A 23,572-nucleotide genomic window follows, 5' to 3' on the forward strand; every position below is an offset into this window, starting at 1 on the left:
TCTTTATTTTTTCAGCAGGCCTCTCAGTAGGAATTTGCTGTTATTTTCATTTTAAAGATAAGAAATTAACATTGTGGGGAATTTGGGTGTGCCTGCCTTACATGGTGTAGGTCCAAGTAACCTGAAGTAGATTATCTATGTAGTAGAAACAGTATTAGTGTGGTTGTCTTGGCTGTTTTAATTCCCTAATGCAATTGTATTGCTTATAAACTCCTGAAACATCTGTTTGTGCTACTTCAAGTGTCCATTCATTTATCGCTGTGTGTTGTGGAGTGTATGGTGAAAGTGGCTTGCCTCTGGTCATACAGTGGGTGGCATTGAAATCAGAATTAAGACATGAGTGTAGACATCTAAATTAGCCAGAGAGAGATACCTAGTATAACATATACTATGTTATAGTCACTGGAGCCTAGAGGGTAGCTCAGCAGATCTTGTGCTTGGTGTCTGCTCCAGGGTGAGCTGAATCATGCTGTGGGCTCTATTGACTACTGAGTAGGTCTCTGAGTATCCTGGGCATTAAAGCATGTCAATGTCCAACTGGGTCCAACCCATGATACCTGGAGCAGCAGAAGAAAACTTGCAGGCCCTGGTTCAGTGCTGTAGTTACTGGATCCTCCTTTCTCCATCAGGTGCAGGAAGTCATAACAACAAATGAGGGGGTGTGCTAATTTAAAAACTATTTGTATGCTTCCTTAAGAAAATAGAGCATGGCTGCATTTAAGGCTGTTGGAATATTTTGGGAAGCTGTTTCGTATTTTGTTGCCTTAAACCGCTTCATGGTGCCTAGGTTCCAAGCTAGTGAGCATCCTTGGTGTATAAAATTGTCTCTTGAAACAAGGCAATTGACAACTGGACACTGGGGTGTGACCAGAGTACCACTAGCAACACTGTGTCAGCTTTCAGTGTAGTGAGGTTGCTAGCTTCTCAGGGCAGCATATATGGAGAAGAATTCCAGAGTCCAGTAGAGTCAATCCTGTGCTAGGCATGCCTGGAGACTTTTGTTGAGCTGTCATTCACAGAAGTACTGATTTCTCAGATTGTCAGCTTGTGTGCACGCTTTCAGGTTTTACTCAATGTGGCTTGGTTGCTGCAGAATACTGAATGGACTGTGTGGTTTTTTACCCATGTATAATTGAGCATAATGCATGTAACTATATTGTCCAGTATCATTCTCAACTTCCTAAGGCTTAAAAGTATGTTGAAATGGTAGTTGGGAACTTAATTATCTCTTTTGGCTTTACTGAAATAATTTTGCTCTTTAGTATTCTCTTCTTGTCATTGGGTGTCCTCAAAAATCTGTTAACTTTTGAGGACTAGTTTTCTATTAAGACTTAAACTATATTTTCATTCTGCCTGCAGCATTCCCCTAGCTAGCTCTGTTAGCCATATATGCAAGGGCCCTCCCTAGAGATGCTTCTGGCACCTAGGAATTACATGCTCCCTGGAAGCTGTGCTACTAAAGTTGTACTCTGTAACAGATCTTTCAAAAAATCCACCAAACCAAACAAAACAAAACCCAATTTGGCTGAAATCTTGCAAGAAAGAAGCAAGTTGCTATAAACTGAATGGCAAGTAGTCGAACCAAATACCCACAAGTATCTAATAGTGATTTACTGTGCCTTAAAAGTATCAGGAAGACTTGTTTGGAACTCCCGCAGAGTCAGAAATACCTTGTTGCCACTGTACTAAGGGGTGGAATATCTGACCATGCTCCTGCCTCTCCACAATCACAAAAAATACTGTGTGGGGATGTGAGATGGAGTGGATGAAAAAACAAGGGGCTCTTTGCTGCCCTCCGCTGCCCTACCTTACATCTGGGAAGGAGGTAGGGCTCCTGATCAGGTTGGTGGTGGTCTTTTGGACTTGTGTATGATTCAGACAGAGCCCTCAGTCAGCTTTGCCACCATTGATCTCAGATGCCTTTGGCTTTCTTACAATTGGATGTTGCATTTGAATGAACTCTGAGGTTCAGTGTTGTAAGATGATGTGGAATACTGAAAATGTGTCAGGCAGCTAATTCTGTGAAGCAATTGCTTTAGATGTTTAAAGCAATTGTAAAAATATGAAGAAGCTGAGTGATGTGGTTTGTCAACTGAGCAGTCAATCACCTTGATTTTTTTGACAGTCTTTTCAAAGGAAGCTCAGATGCTTCAGTGGTATGCTTTAAAATGCCTGTTGTATTGGGTACCTCAATGCAGGTCTGTCCTGTCACTGGGACAACATTATCGGGGGGTTTTGGGGGGTTTTGGGGGGTTTTGGGGGGTTTTGGGGGGTTTTGGGGGTTTTTGGGGGTTTTTGGTTTAGCTAGGTGTGCTGACTGTATCAGCCTTTTCTCCCCCTCCCACCCCTCCCCGCTTGCCTTTATTGGTTCCAATATATGCTGGCTGCTCTTGCTCTGAGACCTTTGTGGCCAGGCCTTCCAGCTTTGCTCTGCTCATCTTCTCTCAGCTGTTGGTGGGAACACAATGGCTACTTTGTGAATACCTTTAAGCTTTCTAATCCTTGTCACATTGCTGTGAAGCTCTCCTCAAAAAAGCTGTCGGCTGTGATGGCATCAACCTTCCCAGCCCTTTGGAGTTGAAGGGCCATGGCTGGTTCAGTGAAATGGTTGCTTGTCCCAGCAGGGTGGAGTGTCATTTCTTGTCTTATGTTCTTCCACCTGTTTCACATCCCTTTGGGCAGGGGTTGGGATTTTTGCTCTTTGGTCTTGAGGCTCCTTGTGTGTCCTGGCTCATGGAAGGGACTCTGATGTGCTATATAAATTAATGCAAACAAAGTTCTAAGAAACCAGAATTTCTCCTGTAAACGTTGTGGGGATTTTTAACATGATATAATGCATGCATCCGAATAATGACAGTGTCTCCTAGGAGAATCCAGTAGTGACTTCTGAGGATCTGTCTGTGATGGAAAGAGGTATTGCACCATCAGCAGTTCTCTGTTAGTGTCATTCAGCTTGCTACGACATATTTATGTGGTTAGCAGCTGCTGATGGCTGGTGATTCTCATGTGCCTGTACTTATGGCTTCCTGGTGGCTGTGAGACTGTAAGGTGCTAGGCACAAATGTTTCATAACAGTGTAGGAGGTTGTCATCTGAAAGGCTGGCTATCTGGCAACTAAGTCAGCTGTTGCCTTACAGCAAACTGCTCCCTGACTAGCTCATGGGTGTAACAGTAATCACAGTGTTCACAAGGGTGCATACACAAAGGAGAGGCAGGTGTGTGTAATGGACCTTGCTGCAATCAGCCAAAACAGTTCCACATGGTGGTGTGAGGAGGCAGCCAAACCAAATTAAAGGGATCACCCCATTTTTTCCTGGGAGCCAAGAGGCAGGCAGTTTTGCAATGTTCCTTCTTGTTTCCATTGTGGGAACAGGCATCAGAGTGTTAATTACTAGAGTTCAAGAAAAGGAGCTCTTGTGACTAATGAACTATTCCTTCAACCACAAAACCCTTGAAACTTTTAAAAGGCAAGCTCTTAATTGCATGTTTGAGATGAAGGCCCTAGGGCGGGGGGTTATTGCACCATATTAACCACATAAAGTGATCAGGCACAGAGGCTTCATGTGCTAGACACACAAACAATTAATATAGAGTGTACTGTTACTGCTTTTAGAAAATGTAGAAATTTATGCTTGACCTGTTGCAGGATAGTATTTATTTTTAGGGCCAGCAACACCCCCCACCCCCCACCCCTTTTTTTCCCCCCCACTTGATAGGGACGATAAAAAATTACTCTTACTGCAAAGGTGTTGACCTGATTTCCCCATGGAAGAGGCCTGACATATTAAAGTTGACAAGCTGTGGAGGCAGCCACCTTGGGAAGTATGCTTCAAAAGGGATAGTGCTTTTGTGTTGCTTGTAGTCAGTGTGTAATTACTGTAATTAATACTAATATTGCCTGTGAATGAATTCTGTGCTTCCACTTTGTTCCTGTGGAAGAGTATTTATCCATGCTGTTGTGAAGAACTTGTCAGCAACAGTAAACCAGATGGGCAGAAGCTTGATGATGGGATGTATGGGCTGGTAGAAGTCTGGCTCTGGATAAAGTGGGATGAAGTTCTGATTTTTGTCTCTGAGTGGGGTGGGTTGATTCTTTTTCAAGTTGGGCTGTTCCTTTGCCAGGGACTTCTGCTACGTAAGCAGTCATCTCCAAAGGCTTTCCTTGCTGGAGGTTTTGGTGTGGAGATGGAGAGTGCAGCTGGGTGGGGGGTCTGGTCTGTCCCCTCTGTCCCAAAGCGTCTCAGGGCTGGCCAGTTCCCCCTCTAGGAAGAGGGTGTGAGCTGCTGCTGTTAGATTTGGTCTGCAAGTAAATGCGTGTTTCTGTGGCTCTTATTCCAGCATCTTTCAGCCGGATTAGTGTGTGTGCATGAGAGGGGGAAACAGTAGCTGGAAGTTTAGTGTCTCAGACCAAGAGATTGATGATAGTTTTATATCTATTAAATTGAAAATGTTGAGGGTAAAATAAATGTCTTATTTCATGTGAGTGGGATGGGATATCTAGAGGGAGTAACTTGGGCATAAGAAGACTTTGGTGTCACCCTGTTTGTTATGTGGCCATAATACTCTTAAATGGATTGCTTGCTTTTGAGACAATGCTACTTATGTCAATTTGAAATAAACACTGATAGGAAAATAATGCAAAGTATTTGTGTGCTTACTATAGTTAATGCAGTGTGACTGTTTAAAGGTCAGTTACATGGTCTCTGCTGGGTCAATATCTCAAATGGAAATTTTCAACTAATTTCTCATCTTTCCTCTTGTGGCTGTATTTCCCTTTATTCCCTGTAATATCCTGTTACATGATCTTCTTTCCCAGGTATTTTGTCATGTTGGTCTTACTTGGGTAGGAGCAGCCTTGCTGTCTCCTGGCTGTTTCATAACAGTTTTCAGAGGAGTTTGTGCTCACCTCCTCAGTAAAGAATATACTTAAAGAAGTGTCGAAGAGCAGCAAATGTTTTGATGAATTGCGTTAGTCCTTGGGTGGGAAGCCCTCATTCTTTTCCAGCTAATGGTAGGCAGTGGACAGAAGTGTCTGGTAGCCTGTGTGGTGACAGTTTGGAAATAAATTGGTACTTCACAGCTTTCTGCTTACAGGCCTCCATTACTTGTGCAGAGGGCACCACTGGAGGTGGTGAGTTTTTCTAGAAGCTCTGGTAGAGAGCACATGGCGATGGTGCCATCCTCTTAGCAGCAGTCTCAGTTTGGGGGCATGAAGCCAAGTCTCCATGAAGAGAGAGTATTTGTGTGACACTGTTTCTTTGCTGCTGTTTTGATAACTTTTCAAAGTCACTAATGCTTTCAATTTAGGAAAGAAACTCCTCATCAATTACCTTTCCCTGCTGTTCCACACCTTCTGTAAGATGTAATGAATAACTTGAGTGTAAATAAGGTCACTACAGTGCCTGCAAGCGAACAAAGATGAACAGCCATCAAATGGGCTTCTGTAAAACACTGTTCTAAAAGTCCATTGCTACCTAGTTAACAAATAGGAGTACTCTCAGGGGTTGCAAAGTGTTGACCTGGTTGCATGTTCTCTCTCCCCTTACAAAGTAGTACACAGAAGTATTACTTCTGAACTTCCATTTCCAAATACATCCTTGGGCACAGTGAGCAGCAATTTCTTATGATTTGGAAGTTTGAAAATTTGATCACTAACTGGAGCTTACTACATGGTACTAACCATGTGGCAGATTCACTTGCAGAAAGAAGTCCAAGCTGTGGAAATAAGCTCTGGCCTGAAGGTATTAGATCTGTTTAGGTAGCTTGGAAATAAGGCTCTGTAATACTTAAGATAAAGTGTGCATCCAGGAGAGAGACTGCTCAGGCAGCTTTAAGTTGATCAAACCAAACAAATAATTGTATCTAAATAAAACATTCAATCTAGAAGTATCCTAAGTAATATCTTTTTATTGGTGGCCAAACTGCTGCTTCTGAGTTTCCATGCCTTTCAGTTTCATACAGCCTTTATACCCATCAGATGGCACTTTTACAAAAATGATACAACTTTTAAAGATGGGAAAGGGATAGGGGGAGAGAGAGAAAAAAAAGTTTTGGTTTTTTTTTTTTTAAGGAATTTTGTAACCTTTTACACGTTTGGAATTAATGGCTCTAGTAAGTCCATTCTGTGATGAAGGTAATTATAACTTGCTTGAAGGATCAGAAGAGGAGAACATACCATGTGTCAGTTTTGTTCTGGAAAGTTATGTTGAAAGTAAGACTTGTTAAAATGGAGTGGCTAGGCTTCTTCCAAATCTGTATTTCAAGGACCAGCAAAGCTTTGAGAATTTTCAGAGCTTGTGAAATATCTTAGTTGTTCTTTCTACCCTGTTCTTCAAGTATAACGTTAGTCACAGAGCTGCATAGGGGTCTCTATTTATATCTATATATCTGAAACCTCACATTTACCATTTCTCATTATTTCTGCTTTTCATACTGATCTGCAAACCACACTGTAGTTTTTAATAGTTGATAGCGGACTGTATAAAACCCCGAGTACCATCAGAATGCTTGATTAATTTTTTTTAGCGCTATTTGAAAGGTAACTAGAGGAGCAGTAAATAGAAGAAAAATAAGAAATTAATGTCTAAGGGACTCTAGAAATATAAATTGGAGTGAAACTATTTGCTTTAAAAAAGCAGGTGCAAAAATGATTGCACCTGCTGTTTTTGGGATGATATTCTAGTCTGTTTCTAGCCTTTCACCTGTTTCAGACACTTTTTGTGATTTACTCATATGTAAATAGTAAGTGCAGTCATCCCTCCCCTGCTCTTGCACTTTGTTGTGTGTCTTAATAACCCAGGCTAGGGACATTAGATGGAAGAGTTTTGGCTATGATTTTATTGTTAACAGACACATCGTGTTGTTAGTGTCCAACTAAATAGTCATATCCTTGTGATAATGTGCTTGGGGTAGCTAAAGCAGGATCTACATTCAGGATGCTGCAATATGCTCTGAATCATCAACATAAGTGTACAAGAAGTATGTGGGGTTTACTTATAAAAAAAGCAACCAAGAAGAGTGAGGAAGAACAACTATTTGCTGGGAAGCAGGAACACAAACCGATCAGTAATGCAGAAGTTAATAGGTGACGTCTTGATCGTTGCTCTTAATACAGCAACAGAACTGGGTTATTTTTGGTAGCTAAAGTAATGTTACAGGTTCAGGATTAGGGCCTCGTTGTAAAGAGCCTGCATGCGATCTCCCACATACACGTGCACTCCCTAAGGACTACATTGTGTCAGACATTAAGAATGCAAACCATTTATGGGATTTTCATCCCTTGATGCATCTGTTTTGCAAATACAGAACTCAGTCTTAAGGGGAGATTGTCCGCTTAGTACTCTTACAAATAGGACTGTTAAATGGTTAGTTTATCACTTCAACAAATGTTAACTATTTAGCCTTATTTAAAATTCAATTTGGATAGTCCTCACCCTTGGTTACTGTATAGCTGTAACGTGGCTAATGTGAAGTTTGATATAAATGAAATTGGGAGTTAGTAGTATCCAGGATGAGGGAGAAATATGGTCCTTACAAAGTGGATCAGCAGACCAATTTTCTCCATGTCCTTTCAGCTGCTGAATTTGTGCTTAACTGAGATAAGCATAGGAATGATATTTTTTAAAATTATTGATTTGCTTTGTATGAAAAAGCTAACATACAAAGAAAAAGGTATTTTGCTAAAACAAGCTTTGAAAGTAACATTTTTTTCTATAGAAAAAAACTCTAGAAAACAAAGGGATAATGGCACAGAAAAAAACCCCAACCCCTTAGTATGAGGAAAAACTGACTATATGTAAGAAATCAGTGTTGCCATGTAGACAAAGAATTGTGAAATGCATGAGAACAATGAACTGAAGAAGCACTGCTTAGAAGTGTCAGTAGGCAAAAGATAACACAGATGGAAATACAGGTGGCTCTATTTTACTGAGGTTAACTTGCTGTGAAGCAGAAACATTTCCTCATTCAGACAGCTTTGAATTTTTGACACCTTGAAGTTTCCTTTTGTGGTGACGCTGATGTGAACTATCTGTTACTGTGAATGCATTAACATTACAACTGAAATTATGAAACTGTGAGGGAAATGGCTCATTAAATTGTCCAGGAGTGCTCCCGTGTCTGTTGCTTTGTGAAAATTGTTTTTAAATTTGATTGTGAATTACTTTAAAGTACAGTAATATGGAATTAGGTGTACAGTGATGGGGAGCTGCCTCTTGCTAAGTTTAACTTCATATGTCTGCATCTTGGAAGTCAACAGTGCCAAATACAGTCCTGCAACATCTCTCTCAACATTCTTCCTGTGTGTCACCTATAATAGTATATTTCCCCAAGTCTGTGCCTTGCATGGTGTCATTTGCTGCTAGGCTGTGCACTGGTGTCTCAGGGATGGTTGGTGTATGTTGGTCCACAACACAGAGCTTGTCCAGCCTGCTTTTTGCAGTGTTTCTCTTGGTGCACTGCTGTGCTTTCGAGAAGGTGCTCAGATGCAGCCAGAACACTTGGTGGGGCCCCTCATCACCTCTGTTTTGGCTTTCTGTCACCACTTTTCCTATGGATAGGACATAGAAGGTTTTCTGGCAAGGGGGTGGTAGTATTGTGCAGGTGGGAAAGGAGGAGATCAGGATGTTGGAGAGAGGAGTGGGATGGACGACGGGAAGAATGAGACTAGAGAGGTGATCTTCAGCCATACAGCATGATCTGCGGACTGTGGCCTAATTCCATAATTTCCATAGTTTCTGGAGTTTTTGCCTTTGGGGACTTAAATGATTACATATTCCTGCTATGGATTAAGCTACAATATGTATTTAACTACAACAGCAACACAAAATTAAATTGCTTCCATTAAAAAAAAACACCAAAACCAAAAAACAAAAAACCCAAACCAAAAAAAAACCCAAACTGGTTCCTGTAATCTTGTGGATGACTCCACAGCAAGCATTTTAGGTTCAGTGCTATTATATTTCTGTAAGTGAAATGGTAAAGTGGTTTTAAAAGCTTTTATAAGTAAAAGTTCTGTAAAAAGTGTGTGTTAGAATAGTGGTATAAAAAAGAAACCACCCAACAAATTCAGCATGGTTGTGTGAGTTGGAAAATTCTGGGAAATGTATTTTTCTGTGGTTGCATTGATTTAGTGAGAACATCTGTATCTGCTAGTAGCAGAAACAAGATTTGTTTTGAGCTTCTCTTTGAGCTGTTAATGAGTGTGAGAAAATAGACCTCTTTAAGTGGGGTCTGCAGCTGTTCCAGTGAGGGGCAGCATAGGGGGTCTCGCAAGGTACAAGTCAGGTCCCTGACATAGGCTTTGTTGGCCACGGTTGTACCACTTTTGGCTGTTTATTCCCCACCCCCCTGCAACTTTCTGCCCTTGTTCTCTGCAGTGATTCCACAGCAAAGGTGGCAGACCAGGTTGTGTCCTCCTACATCCTTTGGCAGTTTACAGCTCATTGTACTACTGAAGCTGTTGCTGATGATGAGCTTATAAAGGTCCTACTGCAGTGGTTGAGGCGCAGGCATCTGTGCAGCTTGCCTTCAGCTGTCAAGATGTTGATGTTAAGTGGCTGGGACAAATCAGTCTCTGGTGGTGCAGAGGAGCTTTACACTGCTTTTGGGTCAAAGTGAGTTGGCAGTAACCATTTAGGCATCTTTGTGCCATCTGGGAACGGATGAAGGAAATGTTCTGGAGTCATGTTGTTCTCCTGTGTGTGGCCTCCTGAGGGAGTGAGTCAGGGTGTTGGACAGCCTGAAGATGAAATGGCAACCTACCTTGTTGATTACAGTGGCAATGAGTTCTTGTTGCCACCTAGTTGCAGGAGCAACAAATGCTGTGGTACGCCCATGGGTGGTTTGTTTGCGGTAGTCATCCCATATGCTCTGTACAGGAGAGGCTGTTTTCTAGGGTGTAGGAAGGAGCTGGCAGTGATTTTTAGATCTTGTAAAAATCCTGTTGCATCTCTCTCTCACTGCAGCCATTTAATTGCCTTTTTTGCCTCCCCTCATGCAAGCGTGTGACTTTAAAGTCACATTGATGATTACCATGCTGAAAGCTCTGTATTTGCTGACACTGTCAGTCATGTTTTCACCAGCAAAATGATTTTATTAGGTTGTGGCAAACACTAGGGTATGTTCACTTGGACCTGATGGCTGTCAACAGGGCTTGAATGAATTAGTTTGAGAACAATCTCTTTTAGTAACTAATGAGAATTTTTTCTGCCATTGCAGTAGTCTACTAGAGCATGCAGTGCCAAGCTCTGTGGGTTTAAAACAACTTTTTGGTGGAGGATAAGTCATTTGCTAGATATAATCGTAAAAATTTAAGGTGAAAAAGAATAACAAGATCTGGGTCATACTTGCTGGCAGTGCTTCTGTGTCAGTGGAGAGCCATTCTGAACCCATTTAATTAGTTATTTTAAATGCAACCAACAGACAAATAAGCACACCTTTGGATGTATCAGTGTATTGGGCAAAGAGATGTTTTTCTTGTTTCAGTTTGGAGTTCATAGTAGTTCTTAGGTGCTACTTGAGCAATAAACGTTGATTAAAGTGGCTCATTACAGCTAAGATATACTGCCATTTTATTTGGTTTGTGTTGCCTTGCTCATGCTGCAGTATATTCAGCGGATGAATGCGAGCTGCATCATGCAACAAGTAGGATGTTGTTTTTACTGTGAAGTCTGGGTTGGGGTGGGTGGATGTTGTCAGCAGTGTCCCTGAAGACGTATTGTGGTATTGGCTAGGAAGCTACTTGGGCTTGTCTGCCCAGGACAGGTGTGATCTCTGTTTTAATGTTTTTCATGCATTTTCTGAATGTTGGCTTTCATCACATGTTCTCTTGAAATTTAGAGTGCCAAGTCTGTCTGCAGAGAACATATGGATATGCTCTGCTTCCATCTCGTGTTTTTTTCTAGTTTGCCAAACAAAATCTGTTAAAGCATGGAAAGATTGTTTTTCTTGTGAAGCATAGCTGGTCAGTGAGTGATGTAGTTGATTCTTAAAAGAAAAATAAAGCATGAATGTTGTATTCTGTGAAGCTACTTCATCACATGGAACTTAAATTTTTGATGCAGACAGAGGATGTACACCAAAATCAGCAGGAAAAAAGTGCACCAGTTTTTGTGTGTGTGTGGTTTTTTTTTTTTTTAAATCCTTCATCTTTCTCTGGTCAGCAGTCCTGTTCTGGTGGGGGCTGAGACTAGCAAAGAGTTACAGCTGAATACTGCCAGCAAGATATCATGCTGCCAGGTATTTGAGGTCTTGGAGATGAGCCCTTGTTTGTAGTTACCATTCTTACTTCTTGGAAACCCATTTTCCAAAGATGAGTGTTTGGGGTGGCACTGTGGAGTCTAACTTAGTGGTAAGTCCTGAACAATATCTTATCTTCCCTCTTCCTTCCAGTCAAGTCAAAATTTCAACCCCTATTTATGGTTGAATATTCAGAGGTGAAGTTAATTGTGTTCTCTCAGGGCAGTGGGTGACATTAACAGCAAAGCCCTGTCAGGTTATAGGCTTGTATCTGCAGTAGGGGCTCACAGGTGTGCACACATGTCCAGTCCAGCTCTGCAGGTGAAAACACGATGGAGTATGTATTCTGACTCACCTGCCTTCAAATCAGTGGGAATGTAATACAAAAGATTTTTTGTTTGTTTGCTTCCTGATAAACTCTACTTTATCATGTCTAGGGAGAATGCCCTGTCAAATTGAAAAAGGCTTTAATTTCTGTCTCTCTGTGGTTGTGGCATAGGGATCTATTTTTCAGTGTAGTAGGGTATGATTGGGCTGTGTCCTTATGCTTGTATCTCTTTTATAAAGAGAGATTTTTCTTGTTAAACCTGTATGTCATTATGCTGTGTCTTTTTTTTTTTTAATGTGGCATGCCAGCACAATTCACTTTTCAATTTCCATAGCATTACACTTTAATTTTGCCTTTAATTTGAAACCTTAAAGCTATGTCATAATAAGAAACTCCCTATAAAAAGTAGAAATAAGTTTCTCTTCTTCTACCTCCATTTTTTCATGAGTTCCCTGAAAAAGAGCTATTAAAAAGAAAGAAAACTGAACTTTGGGTTCTACTGAAATGCTTTTGGAATTAAATACCATTAACTTTTCATTTGTTAGAGAATTGCTTTTATGTCAGTTTATTGTATGTTACATTCACTCATGTAAAATACATTTTTGCAGTCCTGATGCAAGTTTACTCATTTTCAACTGAAGGTACAATTTATGAAATAATTCACTCTTGCAAATTCCCACTTGCTGATAGTATCTCAAGCTGGATTATAACCCAGAAAAGCAGTTCTGTGATTCACTGTGATCTATTTTCTAGTATTACTAGGGCCTATTTTTGTTGTGCTTGTTTTTGTCAGTCCCAAAAAGCTTAGATTATACCTTTTGGCTTTTAATACTGAATGGTGATATCAATTTGTGTTTAGCTTTTGTTCCCCCTGCCTGCCCCTGGTGTGCGCCCCCCCCTCCCTTTGCATTTTTGGTGAAACCTTGTGTCACTATTACAGTGAACATTAACACCAGTAGTAGCTTTCATTAGCAAAGAGATAATTTGCTTAAGTCTTATGGCAAAAGTGGAAGGAAGCTGCCATCTACATTTTGGTGCAGTGTATGGCACAGCTGTGGAAGTCCTGTGCTGTCTGTCTAGCTCAGTGTCCCATCCTGAATGTTTGACAAAAAGGAATGTGTTAGGGAGGATCACAGGAAAAACAATTTATCATCTGTTTCCTTCTGAAGGCTTCCTCAGATCTTCAGCTCTGAGTCTTTCAGTGTCACCATGACTGACTTCTGCAGCATTTTCTTTCATGAACCTGTTCACCTTCTGAACCCTTATGGATGTTGAACATTTGCTGCTTACTGCTGTGTGAAGAATCACTGTTTTTGTTTGGACCCGTTACATGCTAGCTTCACTGGCTCTCAAACTCCTGTTTTGGAAGAGATGATGTACAATCACTGCTCTTTGGGTTTTGGTTGTTTGTTTGTTTTTTTTTTTGTACAACTTCTGGCTTTATAGGCCTTTATCCCATCCTCCCTACAAACTTTTCTTCTGTAAGGACTCTACTCTTACTTACTCAGTGTCTGCTTAGTTTCCTGAAAATATTTTGTGAGGGGAATCTGAGTGCGTTTTTCTGGTTTTTGTAGAGAGGTCTGGCTTCGCGAACTTGCTGGAGTTCTTGGAAGGGTGCGGCAAGCATGTGGACAAAAGCTATTTTGACTCTTCCTTAACATCCTTGATGATTTACCCTGTGAAGTGTTGAGACTTACAGTTGTCCTCAAATTTACAGTCTTGGAGCACGATAATGGGTACTGCTGGAATGCTCTCAATCAGTGGCTTTGTAGGGAGGACTGGTAAAAGGTATAACACGGTGGAAGGCCTGTCCATCTGAGATTGCATTCTTACGGAGTGACTAAAATATAAACACAGACTCCATAGCCCTTCTGGTCAGGATGGCTTACAACCGAAATTTACCCACCAATTCTTTTATTACAAGTCAAAGCTTTCAGTTTTGTATTCAAAAGAAGGGAAGGGATTTATGGATGGATTTGAATGGAACGAATGGATTTATTTTGAGGTAGTGTGAATGCGTGTGTGTGTAGTCTGTTTTTCCAGGCTAAATATGTTAGTTGGAAATACTGAAAATAGGAACATGTTGCAAAAGGCTTTCTGTGCAACTGCCAGTCATAGGGGATTACCAAGGGGACAGTAAAGCAGTCATTATCAAAGTCGAAGGCTTCGCCCTTTCCCTCTGTCCTTCTGTGACCCTCATGAGAGCTGCCCTTTGCATCACTGCTGGCGGGCAAGGCCAGCCTTGTCTGGTTCCATCCCAGTATGGAGTGGAGGACAGACAAACTTCTGTACTGTTCTGGCTGTCCTCAGCAAAGCCAGACCTAATGCCTGGTGAGGCGACCGACAGTGCCTACTTGGTTAAGATGCAGATGGTTAAGCAACTCTTCCACATTTCTGTTTACAACTGACTGCATGAGGAGGAATTATTTCATGACCAGGCTGTTTTATGCAGAATGCATTTTGTGATGCTGATGCTAAGCAGCTGTTGCCCTTCAATTCTGTGTTTTAAAAAAAAAATAATGGTTAGTACTTCAGATGATGGTAGTGTTTGTTATAAGTGATTATGAGACTACCTGGATTAAAAAAATGAATGAGGAAGCTTTTTTTACTTTTGTACATTTGACAGTAATTCAAAGATCTCTTGAAGGATTTTTTTTTTTTTTTTGGCAAGCTAAGGCCTTAAAGTGGCTCATACCAACTGGTAACTGAAGTTTTGTTTTGAAAACTTGTGGACAGATAAATGCTAAAATAATAATAGTCAAGGAACAATCAGCCATCTGGGTCTAGAAAGTCAGTTCTTACCTAGGGTCAATTATTACAGTTTTAGATTTTTCACTGACTGCTCTAGACTTATCATCATCTTTTTAAAGGACCTTACATTCCTTTGTTAAAGTCATCCTTGCCTCTGGTCTGTAATATTGCAGGAGAAGAATGGCATTCTAGTGTTTACAGTGGAATAACCTTCCACTGTATTCTATATTAAAGTGTGTTTGTTTTCTCCTTGAACTTATCATTTTTTTCCTTTTTACCCTGTACCTGTCCTACTGAGCTGCTTCAGCTTTTCACAGTTGTCTTGCAGATGCTTTTTTCTCACTTTCATTTGCCTTCTCAGATGTTAACAGGTTCACCTGCTTATGAAGTAGCTCTTTTCTATTTGTAGTGTTCATTTGCTGCCTTGATTCTCTTCTGCTTTTACTAGTTTCTTCCAGTCCTAGAAATACATGGAGGAAATGAAGGGAGGAGGCTATCACTATAAGAGTTATAAAATGAGGTGGAATATAATGATAGTATAATGGCATGTACTGTGGGGTATGTCAAAGATTTTCCTAGAATTGATGATCTTTCAAGGCTTGGGAGGATGGATTGAAGTTGATGTGTGCAAGGAGTCTTTGGAGACTGAAAGTGACAACTAAATAGACCCTGAAGGGAGACAAGAGTTGAGTGACTTTTTATGTGGGAAGGTCAGATTCTTACAATGTTTTAATGTGTTTAAGGTGATGAGGCATGAAGGCTTCAGCAGTCCCAGCTAAGGTCCAAGGGAGCCCCTCAGTGGGCTGAGGGTTGTAGCTGAACCTTGGCACTACCCTGAGACACCAGGTGCTGCCAGTTTTAGTCACCCAACAGAGATGAGTCCATGTTTATAGTAATAATGTTGTGTTGAGCAATGATCCCTGTGGTGGTGCTATCTGAAAAAGGTCTTGTACTTGTCAGTTCTTCTGTTCAAGTGGTTTGTGCTCTTCTTGCTTCCTCATGCCAGCTTTGGCATTTTATGAGCTGTCCTGAGAATCTGTTCAAGTTCCTGAAACTGGTGGAAAATGATCCCTGTCACCTTCCAGTTCCTCTTCCCTGTTCCTTCCTCAGTTCCTTCCCTTGTCTGTCCCCCCAGCCCCTGCTGTGTTGGAATATGTAGACTTTGGGGTCTCACAAGAGAAAAGAGTGAGGAAGAGTGGGGTTCGTGGGAGGAAAGAAGAGGTGGTGAGTCAGCTGGTTTTGGACCTGTGGCCATAATGTTACTTACATGTTTTATTGCTTATGGTAGGTAAATTATTTGGTAGTGTCCAGCACAGAAGTCGACCAAAAAGCATGAAACTACATAATGACTTTACTTGTAAAACACGTCTGTAGTGCTCTGGGAGTCGGATATGTCGTTGCTGAATGGCTGACATGTATCAACAGTTGAAATGTTCATTGTCTTTGAATAGTAAACTGATAGTTATGGATTAAACCCAGGCCACCCTCTTAACCCCCTCAAAGTTGTGACGCCACCAACCCCCCTCCCCCCTCCAATTCTTATTCAAAATAACTTTCTTAATCTTGGAAACAGAGCAAATCTGTAAGTGTAAGCCCTGTCCTAATGTTTTTGTATGAATGTAAGGTATTGAATGTCTTCTGAGGTGCTTTAGATGGTGGTGGAAGGTTATTTTAGACCGAAAAGTCTAGACAGTTCTTAGGATCTATTGCACATTCTCTACACCTGCCAAATCTTGGTGGGAGTTTTGTTCAAGTTACACTGCAGTTTCTCAGAAGGGTTTTCACGATACAAATAATGCTAACCAGACTAGTCCTCTCCCTCTCTTCCTCCTCGCTAAATCCACCACTACTATTGTTGTACAAATTGGTGTAAGTTTCTGCAATTGCTATTTCTATCTTCCCTCATTCTTTAACAATTCTGTAAGTAGGAAGGATGTTACCTTTTGTGCATAGTTTTGATGTATGTGCAAGGAGTAACATAAAAATTTCTCACATGCAATTGAGACAATGCTTTTTAACACAATTTGAGTGTAAAATTAATAGATTAGTATTCAGAAGGGCTTTTTCAGAGGCTAAAGGAGATAATACAGATATCTCTTCGAATGTCAGTCTTCACTGTATTTTTTTGGAAATAGAGAAACTATTTTCTGGCTTGAACTTGCTAATAATGCACTACGAAAATGACCTGGCATGTAAGAAAGCATCTTTCTGAGTAATGCAGGCTGATTTTATAGATTTTAATTCATCTAAATTTCTCAGAAATATCCAGGCTTTCCTATATGGCAATACCAAGTATATGTGAGGCTCTGAAGTTGAGAGAAAATGCATGGAAAGAACTGAGATGTTTGGACGAAGGAAGAAATGAGCACTAATTTAGATTACCCAGTGGCATTTGAGTGCTAACTTTTTAAACTTAACTTTAAATATTATTTAATTTATTGAACTTTTTCTCCCTTTTCCTATTTCTCCAGAGGGAAAGGAATTTTTTGGTTTGCATATGATGATCAAACATTTCATTTCTACGATGGAAAATTAAACAATAGTCTATAAATGTGATTGCAATCTCAATTAAAATGTTTAAGATTTTCCCATATGTTTCTTAGTAAAAAGAATAACACTAATGTTAGTAAGCTCATCTTAACCATTAGTGAATGCTTGCCATGAGTGTGTGGGTCTGTCTTCACTTCCTGCTTTGCATACTTTTGGTCATTTAATTTTAAAATACATTTCTAGCTGAGCGGCTGTGCCTCTGTGTTGGCTGTTTTGAATTAACATTGTGTGACTTTGTAATATTTTATAAAATACAGTCTTGCAGCGTGATGGTAGAGTTATTGTTTTTAAGGACCCTATGGAAAAAAAATATTTGTTGAGGTAGCTGTTCAAATTGTAAGAGACTTTCAAGAACAGGCAAGCATGAATTAAAAAAGCAACAACAAAAAAAACAACCCAAAAAACAACCACAGGCAAGCTAAAAGTCATAGTTGTATTTATTTGTTGGGGGGGGTTATATTTGTGAATCTCATGTCTTAGCATGGAATGAGAATCTAGGAAGTTGAGGCAAAACAAAAAGTTTTGACAGTAGGTGAAAGCAACACTGCATCAAAAAAATAACAACCCCCCCAAAAAACCTTCAATGCATGCTGAATAAAGTGTTTTATTTTAGGTGGTTGTGTAATTTTTAATGGAAACTATGGGCTTACAATGGTAAATGATGGGAAACAGTGGTCTGCAAGACAGCATTAAAAATTGGGAATGCCAAATATGTGTACTGTATGTCAGCCTTGGTTGAGAACTTGTTTTGAAAAAATAAATTGTTAAACAATGAAGGCCAGGCTTTTTATTATTTTTCCTGGGAAAAGAGTTTGTATAGCCTAAGGGAGAATTTGGTGCCTGTGGGAAAGAGAACACTGGGCTCAATTTTCAAAATTATGTGGCCTTGCCAAGACAGATGGGAAGAAACAAGAGTGTACCCCAAACAACTGTAGCCCTGGGAGACTCTGCTCATCTTGCATGGGGGTTTTCTCATTCATAATTATGCTTGAAAATCAAGCTGTGCACACTGTTAGCTCTGCACGTGGAGGAGTCAAGCTTGTTCAGCCAGATTTTGATGTACTGCAACAATTAAGCTTGCCAGAGTCATGTAAAGGGGTGACTGTTAAGTTCCAGAGTGCCTGTCCTTATTAATTTCTGAGCGAGCGTTATAAAGGCAAGTGATGTGTGTAAGTAAGCCTGTGCCTTTGGGAGTCTGTAATCTACAGATCTGCTGTGACCAGACACTGCAAGGCAGCAGTGACTGCCTGTGTCACTGTTATGAAAGGAATATGTTTCATGTGATTCCTAGAACCCCCCTTGTGATTAGTCTCAAATGTTTTCTTGGCAGTGGACGTGTGCTGGGAGTGCTTGTTTTCTGGGCTGCTACTGCAGCTTCATGAGTGGAACTGAGTGCTGGAATTCTGGCTCTCGTTTCCTTGTAGTTCAGGATGCTGTTCGTATTTCTCATCTGCAGCATTCGACATCCTGTCCATCTCAATGGCTTCCTTTTGAGCCAGGGTAGTGAATAAACATCCTTTATACAGCTAAAGGTTCAATTTTTTTACAACTGAATCGTCAAACAATGTAGCTATTGTGGATGCTACAAAGTAAATGTGGAATGTGTAACCTGAGTTTTTGCTGTTGTCAACTATTTTTAGTGAATGTGGGTATCACTACAAAACAGATCTATTAGGATCTCTTTTGCTCTAGCTAGTAAGTTGAAGTGGAACAGGGCATCAAGAGTACTGCATCATCTTTGAAGTACCACATCCGTCCAACTTTTTCCCCAGACTGTTGCTGCTCACAGAATCTTTAAGAACAGAGGAAATGAGTAGAATACAGAAGAAAACAGGATTAACACCTGAATTTTAGTTAAATAAAGCAAAATGAAAACCAGAAATCCTTTCTGTAATCACTGGGGAAAAGATACTGTAGAGAACTGGATCATAGAATCACACAATTTAAAGTGAGGGTTTTGGGGATATTGCCTGGATAAAACAAAACTGTTTTAAAAATACTTTGTAGATACAAAAGTGAATTAGATTTCTTATAGGTATGTGCCATTAATCCTTAGCAAGGGGAAGGAATGGCTGATTCAGGAAGCTGCAGGGTCTCGTAAATCAAGGGAATAATACTTGAGCCAAACATAATTTTGATTGCTTTGCCTTTGATTGTTCCATCTTCCTCTCATAATTAATTCAGCCCTTTTATAAAAGTGGATGGGGAACTATCTGGTTTTGTACCTTTGTTCATTTAACTAGACTTTGGGCAAGATCTTTGTTCTTGTCTTGGGGTTTTTTTTTGTTTTTGGTGTGGGTTTTTGTGTGTGTTTGTGTGGTGTGGGTTGTTTTGTTTTTTTTTTTTTTTTCTTTTCTGTCTGTAGTGGTGGTGGTTGTTTGGTTGCCCTTCAGGATTTTGGGTTACTGTGACAGCTGAGTCTATGCATACTGCCTGATAGCTTTGCCTAAGTCGATACCAAAGGGATGTTCTTCATTGCTGAGCTTGATCCACAAAGTGCAGGTGGGTTGTGCATTGACTTAGATGACCCAGCGATGCACATAAACCTGCATGATCTGTTTGTATGCCCCTGTAGTACAACTTCAGTCACATTGCAAGTTTTCTTTCCTAATTTGGCATTGTATGTTGTATGAACTTGCAATTTGTGCCTTTCACAGGGTGGTGTTTTTTTTTTTTTTTTTGCTTGTTTAGTTGGGGGGGAAGGGGAAGAAAAGACAGAAACTTGTAATCACATCCCCTTATCTTTTTGTGTTTTGGTAGGCCTGGATGATTGCCTGCAGCAGTATGTCCATAAATTTGAACGGGAGAAGATAAATGGTGAACAGCTGTTACAGATTTCTCACCAGGACCTTGAAGACTTGGGTATCTCACGGATTGGACACCAGGAACTGGTTCTAGAGGCTGTGGATCTCCTGTGTGCACTGGTTAGTTAAGTGGTAAAAAGACACACAAAGAATTTCATAAAGTGCTCTTCTGGGTGAATTGCTGAGGCGAGTCTCATAAAACCAGAATATCTGTGTCTCTTGCTTTCTGTTACATATAGTTGTCAAAGAAACAGTAAGAATTTGTTTAATTTTTGCAAGCTTTATGCTAATAGCACTCAAGTTTTTCCTGATAAGAGGCAACACTAATTCACTAGCACTTCTAAAGAAAGAAGTTGTACAAGTAGCATTGTTATCACTCTGTTCACCAACAGGAGTCTTAAAATTGCTATTGAGTAAATTTGCCGTAGAAGATAGAAGATGCACTGTTGAAATGACAGCTGCTAACAGTTCCTCACATCAGTTGAAATGGGTTTAGGGCAATTCTGTAGCCTTCTAAAAAGTGAAGAAAATCTTCCTCAAATGAGGAATGTTTTACAAACTCAGTGACAGTTGAGTTAAATTGTCATTGGATTTGGAGCTTAAGCTGTTCCTCTGTCTTACTCCTGATATATAACTGCACAGATACTTTTAAGACAAACACGCTCAAAAGAATAAATATATTTTGTGTTGTTTTGCTAGTGCAGGCTTTATTTAAAAGATGTAGTTTGGATGCAGTCTTGAAGATGTGTTTGGTGTAACGCAGTGAATGAGTGACAGAGATATGACTACATTGAGGGCAAAGGTGGGGAAAGGCTGCCTGATGGTTTGTTGGCCAGCACTGGCCCACCATCCCCTCATTAGGTGAGACTTGCAGCACCGAGCTTACTCCTTTTAAATGGAGAGGTCTTTACTGTCTGTGTGCTATGTGCTTTATTTGCTGCAGACAGTTGCTACAGGGATCATTCATACTCCATAACCGGGAATAAATTGGATAGTCTGTACTAAAAGAAGTGTATTTAATGAAATCACTTCATACAATCTGAACTCTTTCCCAAAGAGTGGCTCTTATATTTAAAAAAGTTTTATTTCCTCTTCAGTATTTGATATAGCAGAAATTTTTAACATTTAGCTGGAAAATCTAATAGAAGAATGTAATTAGCCTAAAATGCAGTTCATGTTGAGGGGATGGATAATCTGCTGGGCAAGTGAAGGGGTCTGGTGGGTTAGTAAATGTACAGTGTGCTGTATACAGTCCTGACTGAAGTAATGGATGTGGCAGCCCCCAAAGGCACTTTTTTCTTCTTAAAATGAACAAAGCTGGACAACTGCCAGAACCTAAAGCTGTGTTTTATCTCCTACAATTTCCTTCTAATTTCCTTTGTAGACAAAAGTTTTGACCTCAGATTCGTTTCTGGAAATCCTTTGTAAAATGCAGCTCAAGTTAATGCATTAGACAGTTCACATATTGCAGCTGCAATGTTCTTGTTCCCTTTTAAGAGGTGGAGGAAGAATTCCTGTATTTTAGGTGTGCCCTTTGTCACCTTCTTGATGCCCTTTTCCTTGAGTTTTTGGGGTGGTTGTATAAAATTAGTTGACTTTGTTCCTGAAGGAATACTGTGTTTTGAATTTCTTGTGACAGCCAATTTTTTATTTTGCTGTCTCTTCTTTTTGTGTGAGGGAATAAAGGTTTCCCTATTCCACCTGCATTAGTTCTCTGAAAGTGGGTCTGTGTATTGATACTAGTGGATGGTGTGTGTATACATGGTCACATTTCTCTAACTTTTGGGTCCTTGAAAGCAAAATAACTATTTTGGGGATTTCTTTCTGTTTCTGCTCCTCCTCCCCCCCAGCCCCCCACATGCTTTCAGCACATACTGTGGAAATGTGACATTGGCTGGGCCAGCTTGAGGTCAGGCTTTGAAAGTTGTTTTTGGGATGGGAGTCGGGGGAAGGACTGAGACTGTGTGCTGGCGGTTCCTCAGTCCTGGAGTTCTCAAGACTAATTTCCCTTTCTTATCTAGTTTTGCCTTGGCAGTATTCCAGCTGAGCTTCCTTCAGATCACTGTTTTGGTTCCCTCACATCGCAAGAACACTTGTGGCTCTAAAGGCAGCGAAGCAGCTGTCCTTGGAACATCTTTCTCCTGCAGTAACTCTTTCCAAGCATTGGTGATACAGACCTCTTTTCAGTGCTTTTTTTTTTTTTTTTTTTTTAAATTTTATAGGGATAAAGTCCTCTTTGGCAGCTACACTGCCAAGCTGGAAATATGTCTGCAAGCTATTGTGTTTGCTGCTGTAAGTGAACTGTAGAACTAGTGTAGCTGAAAGAGAAACGAATGCATCTTTCTCTGCTGCTTTGATGATGAGGCAGTGTTCCCTCATCTCCTGGTAGCAGTGGCCACATGTGATAAAGCTGCAGCTGAAAAGGCAGCAGGAGGAAGTGTGGACAGGGATAAAAAGTGAAGGTTTCATGTGAGCACACATTTCTGTTGCTCTTGAGCTGGTCTAACAGTTTTCTGAACAGGTGTTGAAGATTATTTTTTAAAATAATCTAGAAGACATATCAAAGAAACTGAATTTCCCGGAGGGGGGAAAAGTCAACTTGGGTGCCTCCATCTTTTGTTGATGACAGTATTTGCTTGGGGGAGGAAAGGGATAGGAGAAAGACATTTCTTAGTTGACTGAGGTATTTGGGGAAGGAGGGGGAACAAGCATACATAAATGGGCTTTTTAAACTCATATAAAGCCAAAAGCAGGGGCAGGGATCGAGAAAATAAGCTTTATTAGCCAAATAATTGGGACAGAGCATCTAGAGTGGTGTTGAAAACTGCATGCATACTTCTCGTTCCCTGATGAGTAGGCTTTGTTTGGGCTTAATAAATATAAAACAATGCAAGCATTAACAAGAAACCGTATGCAAATGTTTTTGCTTTTAATGTGTTTACCTATACTATATCTTTACCTATACTGTATGATGGGAGAGTTTGCAAGAAAAAAAAAAGCTGATTTATCTTGAGGTTAGAATGAAAAGATACTAGTTTCAAGCAATCTGAAAAAAATCAAACCACCAAAACAAAGAAACAAGCAAAACTAAACCACAAAAGAACATAGTTTTTATTGTTGTGCCTTCGATAATTTCACTGCTAGTGATGTTCTGCCAGCATATTTTCAGTGCAAAAAAATAGAACATCATAATGTAAAATTGAACATGCATAAATGAAGACTTAACTTTGGTGGCTAATCCTCGTCAAAGGCACTACATCTATGCACTGCCTCCTAAGATTTCAGTTTTCTAGAGATCTCAGCTTAAATTTAGTGGTGTTTTTAGGAAACCTGGGACTCCAAAGGATTCTTAGGATGCATTTTTGTTAAAAGAGAGAGGGCAAGAATGGGGTGACACTGACAGTACCTATTGTTAACTTTAGTGTTTTATACAGGGCATGCATTGAGTTGGCTCTGGTTTTGAGAGGCATTCAGTCTGTGGTTTGTTCCCCCCTCCCCCACCCAGCTGGTTTTCACTTGGATCGGCCAGCAGATCCAGCTCATTGCCCTGTGGCATGTGAAGGGGAAGGCAGAGCTCTGGATCAGCCCAAGTTAGCTCTGACAAACTGCTGTGCTCTTTTGACTTTGGTTAGCCACACTTTTGTTATGTTGGCTGCCTGACCTTGAGCAATTACTTGATCAGTGTACTTTTTCCTCATTAAATATAATGAAGTTTGGAAAGAGTGTGCTCTGTAAGCACCTGTGCTCTCCCGTATATGTGTGTGTACTGCTCTCTTTTGCTCCATCCCTGGTGTGTGGCTCCCCTGGTTAATGAGTAGCAACCTGGGAATGTTTGACATAGGGTGCTCTTGACTGCTGGCTTCAGCCTGTGTTTTGGTGAAAGCAACTTTGATGTTTTAAA

General features: G+C 40.4%; 1 protein-coding gene across 5 annotated transcripts in view; it reads left to right on the forward strand.

The window, feature by feature from the left end:
• Positions 1–23,572, forward strand: part of CNKSR3 (CNKSR family member 3) — a 59,590-nt gene that overhangs the window by 9,692 nt on the left and 26,326 nt on the right. For all 5 annotated transcript variants that reach the window (XM_037391138.1, XM_037391139.1, XM_037391141.1 and 2 more), the window contains one exon: positions 19,628–19,791. In XM_037391138.1, the coding sequence (XP_037247035.1) occupies positions 19,628–19,791 (164 nt within the window). The remainder of the gene's footprint in view (positions 1–19,627; positions 19,792–23,572) is intronic.

This window comes from Falco rusticolus, chromosome 6 (assembly GCF_015220075.1).
Source record: "Falco rusticolus isolate bFalRus1 chromosome 6, bFalRus1.pri, whole genome shotgun sequence".
Classification (NCBI taxonomy): Eukaryota; Metazoa; Chordata; class Aves; order Falconiformes; family Falconidae; genus Falco; species Falco rusticolus.